This window comes from Pezoporus flaviventris, unplaced genomic scaffold (assembly GCF_033815535.1).
Source record: "Pezoporus flaviventris isolate CSIRO_AGI_PZ_B2104156 unplaced genomic scaffold, CSIRO_AGI_Pfla_v1 ptg000073l, whole genome shotgun sequence".
Taxonomy (NCBI): Eukaryota; Metazoa; Chordata; class Aves; order Psittaciformes; family Psittacidae; genus Pezoporus; species Pezoporus flaviventris.
Window position 1 is genome coordinate 2,388,825 of NW_026892621.1, and position 9,466 is coordinate 2,398,290.

At 56.2% G+C, this 9,466-nt stretch overlaps 1 protein-coding gene across 1 annotated transcript; it reads left to right on the plus strand.

The window, feature by feature from the left end:
• LOC133279292 (uncharacterized protein C2orf16-like) lies at positions 1-3,152 on the plus strand. Its single transcript, XM_061472842.1, is given in 8 exon segments — positions 1-10; positions 340-521; positions 904-1,028; positions 1,108-1,345; positions 1,347-1,459; positions 1,594-1,707; positions 1,860-1,978; positions 2,143-3,152. Coding segments are annotated over 8 exon segments (1,911 nt in total).
• The last annotated feature ends 6,314 nt before the right edge of the window (positions 3,153-9,466 follow it).

Here is a 9,466-nt window from a genome sequence, read left to right on the forward strand (position 1 = left end):
ATGGAGCAGGGTGAGAGCAAAGTCCCGCTCCTACAGCCTGGCAGAGGGAGTCTTGGGGCAGTCAGCGTGGGGCCGGGAGCATTGGCAGGGGGTGTCAGGAGCTCCCACACCACCCTCTGAGAGGCCCCCTACTCTCTTCGGCAAGCGGGATCCGGCTGGGCAGCGGGCACCCACTGGGACACCCGTGCCTGCGATGCCCTTTCCTCCCCAAGGCTTCCAGCCCTGCCCAGCACTCAGCTAGGCATGGACACAGCAGTTCTTGGGGGCGATCCCTCAGGGCCGTGTCCCCGGCCCCACAGGGGTGCTCATTCCCAGTGGCATTTGCTCTCTCCCCTCCAGCATGCGTTCTGTGTCACCGGTCAGATGCAGACCCGGACGTCTGCGGGCCAATAGAGGACTATCAAGGGATCTGTGCCCATTTCTTTTGCCTGGTGAGTTCCTCTGGGGCTGGCTGCAGCTTTGCGACACACCGGCCCTGCCGCGCGCCCCTCATCAGCTCCTCCTCTCTTCTCTTCTGCAGCGTTTAGCCAACGAAATTCATCTAGACGTGAGTGAACAGGAAGAAGTCATGCAACATCTCCCTCTGTATATTCAACGTACAGTCGAGCTGGCAGCCCAGAGGGTGAGGATCTGAGACAATCAGGGAGATTTGTGCCAGGAGATGTTTGTGGGAGCTTAGCCCAGATGCCAAGACCAAATTCCCTGCCCTTCCACCCAGCTCTGGGACAAAAGTCTTGCTCCCAGCAGCTGCACATCGGCTCCAGCACAGGAGCCTGCTCTGCCAGGCGGATCTGTGGCCTGTGACCCGGTATTGGGCACATCCCGCGCCCTGCCCCTGAGGTGTGGGTCCTGCTGTGGAGGCCCTGAGGCTGCCGCTGATGGGGGCTGCTGTGCTCTTTCCAGGACTGCTTCGTGTGTGGTGAGAGCGGGGCCACCATCACCTGCCAGGCAACGGGCTGCGACCGCAGGTTCCATCTCCCCTGTGCCATGGAGGGTGAATGCATCAACCATTATATCCCACCGCACAGGTACCTCCTCCCCCTCTTCGCCGTCACCAGGGAAGAACCCAGTGGCACTCAACTCACCCATCTTTCCTTCTTCCTCTAGCTCCTATTGCTGGGAGCACCGCCCACGGCAGCAAGAGGAGGTGGCTCCAGGGGGCACCACCTGCCTCATCTGCCTGAACCCTGTCGAAGGCAGAACAACCTATGGGACCATGGTGTGCCCGGTGTGCAAACACGCCTGGTTCCACAGGGCCTGCGTCCAGGTAGGAGCCGTTCCCTCGCCCCAGGCACGGCAGCCTCTCAGCAGCACCAGAGCCTCACTCATGCTCCTTGTGTTTCTCCTTGCAGAAACATGCTGTTTCCGCCGGCTTTTTTTGCTTACAGTGCCCTCTCTGTAGAAACAGGAATATATTTCTCCAGGAAATGCTCTTCATGGGGATCCAAATCCCCAGAAGGTTGGTGTCATCCTGCCCGGCACTGTGCCACGCCTGGACCTGCTGCATCTGCTGCATCTGCATCTGCTGCACCTGCCCTGCATCTGCTGTCTGCCGGGGCAGCAGGGGCTCATCAATTTTCCTTTCTCCATCAGACAAGCGTCATGGGAGGACAACAGTGCATATGCACCACTGTACCAGAGGCACAGCAGCTGCGATGCCAGGGAGTGCCTTTGTCCAGGAGGCAGGGAGGAGGCAGAGCCAGAGGGGTAAGGTGCCAAAGCTGCACCGCGGGGCTCGGGATGGGATCTCTGTTTCAGTAAGGGCTTGAAGTAGAAGGGCTGAGAACAAGAGCTCTACTGAACGATCCCATGCTCTGGGCGCTTTATCGTCAGAACCATGAACGTGGTTCTTTCCGTAGACCCTGGCAGCTGCTTCTCTGCCAATCCTGCGCTGCTGAGGGGACGCACAGACGCTGCTCCAACTTGGGGAACAGCAGGGAGAGATGGGAGTGTGACAGCTGTGCTGGCGTGGGCACCTGTAAGTGTGAAAGCACGTGGATGTGCCGGGGCTGGGGCCCCTGCAAGGCCCGGAAGTGGGTGGCTGTTGTGAGCTTGGCTCCAGGAAGGGCTGTGGCACGGCTCTGGCCTATCCTGCCCCAGAGCTGGGAGCCGTACCCTTGACCTTTCTTCTTCCCCTTGCAGCCTCCAGAGTCAGCTCAGAGCTTGCTGGTCCCAGCAGCAGCACCCCAGCAGCATCTGGGCAGACTCTGGGACCTCCAGCACAGGAGACCATCAGCCTGAGCACTAGCAGACAGTTGGATTTGGGGCCATTCCACGGCTTCCCACTGCCTGAGCACAGCAGCCGCTCCAGCCCCCCTGGGCCTCATCGACGACGGAATCGAACCCGGTGTTACCGTCAGACCCAGACTCCCTATACACGACCAACAAGAGAGCGAGAGAGAAGCCAAGCTGTGAGAGGCACCCACAGCCAGGCGGTGCCAGGGCTGTCCCAGTGCCCCCCAGCATGTGAGACCCGCAACCGCAGCACCAGAAGACAGCGGCCATCAGCATCATCCCGTGGCTCCAGAGCAAGCCAAAGAGGCAGCACCTCAAGATGCACGGGGCCTGTGCAGGTGCGAGACCACTCCCGCTTGCAACGTCGGGCCCAAACTCCCACCATGCGGCGAAAAAGATGCCGTGAGCACAGCCACACACCAGCACCACGTGCGAAAAGTTGGGCATCCGGACAGGCTGTGTCAGGGCTTTCCCAGCGCTCCCCAGCAATTGCGACCAGCAGTGACAGCCAGGAGTCATCGCTGTCCTCCTGTAGCTCCCAGCAATCAGGGAGCAGCAGCCCCAGCATTGACAGGCAGGAGTCATGGCTGTCCTCCTATGGCTACCAAGCATCGGACAGCAGCAGCCCCAGCAGTGACAGGCAGGAGTTATCGCTGTCCTCCTATGGCTACCAAGCATCGGACAGCAGCAGCCCCAGCAGTGACAGCCAGGAGGCATCGCTGTCCTATGGCTACCAAGCATCGGACAGCAGCAGGCCCAGCAGTGACAGCCAGGAGGCATCGCTGTCCTCCTATGTTCTCATTGGTTTAGACAGCAGCAACCCCAGCAGTGACAGCCAGGAGGCTTCGCTGTCCTCCTATGTCTCCCTTGGTTTAGACAGCAGCTACCCCAGCAGTGACAGCCAGGAGGCATTATAGCCATGCCACAATTCTCTGGTACTAAACATCAGCCGCCCCTGGCACTGCGACACTGGGGCCACATGCCGGCCCCTCAGTGTGTGAGGGCAGCAGCATCTCCAGCCCCCAGGAGCCCGATCGATGGTGAAAGTGCTCCCAGTTGAACTGTCAGACCAAACTCCCTACACGTGGGCCAGAAGCCAACCGCCAGCACCACGTGGTGAAAGGAGCACCCACAGCCAGCAGTGCGGGGCTGTCCCAGTGCTCACCTATCAATACCTGAGCCCAGCAGCACCAGCACCGGCAGGCAGCGGTCATCCGTGGCATCCTCTGGCTCCGCAGCACTGGAACGCGGCAAGCTGCTCCATCCCCACTAAGCCCACGTGGGTGCGAGACAACTCCCGCTTGCAACATCGGGCCCAATCTGCCAACACGGTGCCCTTGTACCTCCGTGGGACCAAGCATGCTTCATCTCTGAGCGACAGCTCTGATCCCCCTCCATCGGCACAATAAAGGTGGCCCTTCATCTCTGGACTGGGAGACTGCAGGCTCATTGGTTGGCTTTCTCCTCCCACGCTCCCTTTCTCAAGGGTCAGTGTCAGGGGCTGGGCCCAGAGCCTTGTCCTCTCTCTAGGGGTCAGCAGCACCTTCCCCACACCGACCTCCTGCACTCACTCAGCAGCCAGTCTGGCCCTCACGGCTCGATGTCAAAATCATGCACCTTGCCCCCAGCAACTTCTGACACGCCTCAGCTCTGTTCCCCTCTGGACAAGGCTATAAGCAATATCCTATCCTCATTGCCTAGGTTAGTGAGAATGGTGGCAGTGGGCAAAGCTGCTGTTCTTTAAGAGTTCACTTCAGTGTCACGTCTGTGTTTGTGACATGACGCATTGCTGCTGTGCCAACGGAAGGCTTCCTTCTAGCACTATGAGCCAAGAAATCCTCTTGACTAGAGATTGCAAACACCTGGTAGGGAGTTTCCGCCACAAAGTCCAGGAGGGTCAGAGCGCTACCTGGCGTTGCAGGCTTGAGTCCCTTCGTGTGCCCTTTAGAGCAAAAATCCCCCACGTACTTCACAAGGAGGGCGACAGGGGCCCTGGGAAATGCCAGTCCTCTGAAAGGATTGCCCTCGTCTTGAAGACCAGTGAGTACCTTGGCAGTGCAGGACGGAGGAAAGACGTGGCTGCAGAACGACTGCCAAGCAGCTGCTCTGTGGAAGCTGGAGGAGGGCTGGAAGGCTGAATCAAAGAATAATGGGGGACAAGGCATGAAGGAAATCCCACAGGGTGATTGTACAGGTTCAAACAGCCCTTTGCTCTTCAGGCAAACTACAGGTGGTCTTACAGGTGCTGTGCACCCCAAGTGCCTTCCTGATAGGTCTTAATGCAGCTTGAAAACTGATTCAGTGGAGTAGGGGGCAGCGTCCTCTCTGAGCAAGGCAGGGGAAGCTGGGAGGGAACCTGTCAGGCTTTTGAGGAAGGGAAGGAGGTATCGAGGCGGTGCGGAAGGGAAGGAGGTATCGAGGGCGCAAAAGAGGACTCGGGGCCAGCACTTTGTCCCCTTCCTCTTGACCGCTGTGATTGGGAAGACGCGAGGCGTGGGCATGGTCAGAGCAGGTCGTGCTCTTCAGGGGGATTGCACGGTGAGCTCTGAGGCACTCCCGAGCAGCGGTGCTCGAGTGGAGCTGGCCAAAGGGCTGTGGCCATGCACAGCGTCACTGTGAACCGAGGTCTTTGTTCCCTGGCACCGGTCAGCTCTGTAGGTGACGGAGCTCTCGAACGCCCTGGTGTCGGAAGGCCGAGCAAAGTCTCAGAAGCCGGGGGACAAGGGGAAACTGAGCACTAGAGTCTGGCCTGGAACGTGGCTGGTAGAAGAGGGTGGCTGAGGATGCTCTAAAGGCAGGAGCTGAAGGAAGCAGCCTGGGAAGCCTCTGGTCACTCTCAGCAGCGTCAGCCGGCTGGTAACGGAGGAAGGCTTCTGGGGGCTTAAGGTTCCCGTCTTGGTCCTGAATTGCCTGGATTGGACCTGGATTCTCCACTAGGAGGATGTCACCTTCCTTTTCTCCTACTCTGGTTGTGCCCGAGACATGGTCCTGGTATTGCAGGCGAGTTATTCAGGGAAGTCCTCCACAGTGGGTTAATGAAAAGGGCTTTCATCATGATGAAGTGATGATCTAGTTGTAGGGAAAGAATTCGATTTTACTTTTTTTTTAACTACTGCAGTGCCCGACATAGCTGAAACAATAAAACCTGTCCAAAGTCACATGGCAAGAAGATCCAATGTTTCCAAGATGGCAGTTCTGAGGGTGATGATCAACCAGGGGTATCAGAAAGCAAAAGGGACAAAGAAATGCAAGTTTTATTTGTAGTTGTTGTCTACTTGGTTGTGGTGGGTTGATGCTATGAGAATATAAATAACAGCACCTGGCTCACGGGGTGACTGACATCTTCATTCCACATCTCTGGGCAAGTACAGTCATCTGTGGAAAGCATTCCTTGCTTCACAGAATGTAGTAGTCAAAAATGCCGATGCCACACGTGATTGTTGAGAAGAAAAGCTGACTTTCTAGCTCAGTGATGAGAACTCAGCTGGGTAGTGGGCTTGGCCCAAAGTCAAATCGCATGTGATGTTTTCTTCAGAAAGCTTTTCTTATAGGAGGTTGTATTGGGTTACTGTGGTATAGTGTCCTGCCCGAGATACTATTTCTCTGGAGCCTTACAGCCTTACAGCTTGGACTTGGGCTAATGGAATTTAACACTAACTCTTACGATGCTGAATTTCCTTTGTGTTTTTTTCTAGTTTTTTCTCTTTACCACAGACAGAACGTGCTAGATCTTTCTTCTTCTCCAAAGGTGATGGAGGTATAACACGCCTAAGAGGTATAACATGACTTGGTCACCCTCTTTTTGACAAGTTATCTGGATATTTTGGATCCTTTCAGGCATATATCTGATACTTAATTGTTTCCAGTGTTTCTGACGTTCTTGTTAAAAATATTGACTATTCGTATCAGTCACATATGCCCACAAGGTTTTTGATCCAAAATATTGTGGGGTTTTTTTCTTGTTAATGTAATTAACTTTGAACTAAAAAAAAAAGAGCCCCCAAAATCCCCAACCAACCAACCAACCAAAAAGACAAACAAACAAAAACCCCCCAAAATAAAACCAAACAAGCCCTGAAGCAAAGAAAACAACAAACCAACAACCAAAAGCCTCAAACCACAAACAAACCAGCAACTACTCGTAGGCCACCAAAGCAATTGCTTTTGATATTCTAGCCAATTTCTTGGCAGATGCAGGATAGTGGTGCTGAGCTTCTAATGAAACAAATGCTGTTTCACTGCGGTCTATATTTGAGCATATCAGGGGAAGCTGCTGCTGCCGTTCGTTTTTCTTAGGACGCAAGGCTGTAATACGTAACATTTCTGTTGGAGGCCCCGGTGTTGGGGAGGGGGGGGAGGGGGGGGGGGGGGGGCGAGAGGGGAATATGAAGAACGGGCCGTCTGACTTTGTTGCTGTGTCGTTCATGAGAGTTACAAAGAGGAGCATATTCAGAAGGGTGTAACCACGTCAATATATTCTTTTTGTGCAGGGGGCCCGAAGTTATTTTGTAAATCGGTAGACCTCAGTGAAGAAAGAGATGTTTGGGAAGACAGGCATAGATTATTGCTTGAGGTGAGTGTTTTAACACTGGTTACTTGGTCAGTGCAGCCCTGAGGAGAAGGACTTGGGGTGCTGGCTAAAAAGTCAACATGACCCATCAGTGTGCGCTTGCAGCCCAGAAACCAACCGTGTCCCGGGCCACATCCAAAGGAGAGTGGCCAGCAGGTGGAGGGAAGGGGTTCTTCCCCTCTACTCCGCTCTGGTGAGACCCCCCTGCAGTCCTGCATCCAGCTCTGGAGCCCTCTGGAGCCCTGCCTAACAGCCAGGAAAGACATGGACCTGTTGGAGAGGGTCCAGAGGAGGGCCACAGAGACCATCAGAGGGATGGAGCACCTCTCCTCTGAGGAAAGGCTGAGAGGATTGGGTTTCTTGAGCCTGGAGAAGACAAGCCTCCGAGGAGCCCTTATTGCAGCCTTTCATTTCTTAAAAGGGGCCTGTAAGAAAGACGGAGAGAGACTTTTTTAGCAGGGCCTGTTGCGATAGCATGAGGGGTAACGCTTTTAAGCTAAAAGAGGGAAGATTGAGGCTGGATGTGAGAGAGAACTTCTTTACAATGAGGGTGGTAAAATCCTGGCACAGGCTGCCCAGAGAGATGGTAGATGCCCCATCCCTGGAGACATTCGAGGCCAGGCTGGGTGTGGTTCGAGGCAGTCTGATCTAGTTGAAGAAGTCCCTGCTCATTGCAGGGGTGTTGGACTGGATGACCATTGAAGGTCCATCCAACCCAAACTATTCCACGATTCCTTTTTCCTACTCTGGTTGCGCCCGAAACAGGGCCTGGTGTTTGTCCTGGTGCCGCAGGTGGATTATTCAGGGAAGTCATCCTTGGCGGGTTAATTAAAAGGGCTTCTTCGTGGTGAAGTGATGATCAAACGGTAAGGAATTGACAATTGAAGGAAAATCATAGGGTAAGCAAATGGTGATAAAGTAATAGCGGAACGGTAATGAGAGTCACAGAACTCATTTAAATTGGAGAAGGCCCTAAAGGTCATCGAGTCCAGCCGTTAGCCAAACACTGCCGCATCCACCAGGAAACCATGTCCTGAGCTGGCCCCTGACTCAGCACTTGCTGCTGGAGCAGCTGCCCCTGTGAGGTGGGTGCCGAGAGCTTGGGTCCCCGCCTGTGATGTGAGCCAGCCCGGTGATGCAGTGGCCGTGTCACAGTGGGTGGTGTGTGGTCGAGGGTGCCCCTGCCCGTATTCGGGGCCCACGCGGGCCAGCGGTGCTGATGTCACAGTGGCCACTGTGACCAGTGGCGAGGGGAGACCTATGAAAAAGGAACGCTGGGCACAGTGCGTCACTGCGACCAGTTGAGGTGCGGAGAGGGCAGGGCAGGGACGGTGCTCTCGGGGGGCTGCAGAGGGAGGAGGGGAGCTCCACACCACAGGGCTCTGGGCCTGTGCTGCAAGCTCACCCACGTCTCGCTTCTCCCTCAGAGGTAGCAGAGGAGAATTTGGAGAAGACGCCCCAGCACTGCTGGGACGGGGAGTCTCCAAACACACACCGTTCATGTCTGACACATCCGCAAGGAGGTGCAGGACACCCGGCGCGATGGAGCAGGGTGAGAGCAAAGTCCCCGTCCTACAGCCTGGCAGAGGGAGTCTTGGGGTGGTCAGCGTGGGGCCGGGAGCATTGGCAGGGGGTGTCAGGAGCTCCCACACCACCCTCTGAGAGGCCCCCTACTCTCTTCGGCAAGCGGGACCCGGCTGGGCAGTGGGCACCCACTCGGACACCCATGCCTGCGATGCCCTTTCCTCCCCAAGGCTTCCAGCCCTGCCCAGCACTCAGCTAGGCATGGACACAGCAGCCCTTGGGGGCGATCCCTCAGGGCCGTGTCCCCGGCCCCACAGGGGTGCTCATTCCCAGTGGCATTTGCTCTCTCCCCTCCAGCATGCGTTCTGTGTCACCGGTCAGATGCAGACCCGGACGTCTGCGGCCCAATAGAGAACTATCAAGGGATCTGTGCCCATTTCTTTTGCCTGGTGAGTTCCTCTGGGGCTGGCTGCAGCTTTGCGACACACCGGCCCTGCCGCGCGCCCCTCATCAGCTCCTCCTCTCTTCTCTTCTGCAGCTTTTTGCCAACGAAATTCATCTAGAAGTGAGTGAACAGGAAGAAGTCATGCAACATCTCCCTGTGTATATTCAACGTACAGTCGAGCTGGCAGCCCAGAGGGTGAGGATCTGAGACAATCAGGGAGATTTGTGCCAGGAGATGTTTGCGGGAGCTTAGCCCAGATGCCAAGACCAAATTCCCTGCCCTTCCACCCAGCTCTGGGACAAAAGTCTTGCTCCCAGCAGCTGCACATCGGCTCCAGCACAGGAGCCTGCTCTGCCAGGCGGATCTGTGGCCTGTGACCCGGTATTGGGCACATCCCGCGCCTTGCCCCTGAGGTGTGGGTCCTGCTGTGGAGGCCCTGAGGCTGCCGCTGATGGGGGCTGCTGTGCTCTTTCCAGGACTGCTTCGTGTGTGGTGAGAGCGGGGCCACCATCACCTGCCAGGCAACGGGCTGCGACCGCAGGTTCCATCTCCCCTGTGCCATGGAGGGTGAATGCATCAACCATTATATCCCACCGCACAGGTACCTCCTCCCCCTCTTCGCCGTCACCAGAGAAGAACCCAGTGGCACTCAACTCACCCATCTTTCCTTCTTCCTCTAGCTCCTATTGCTG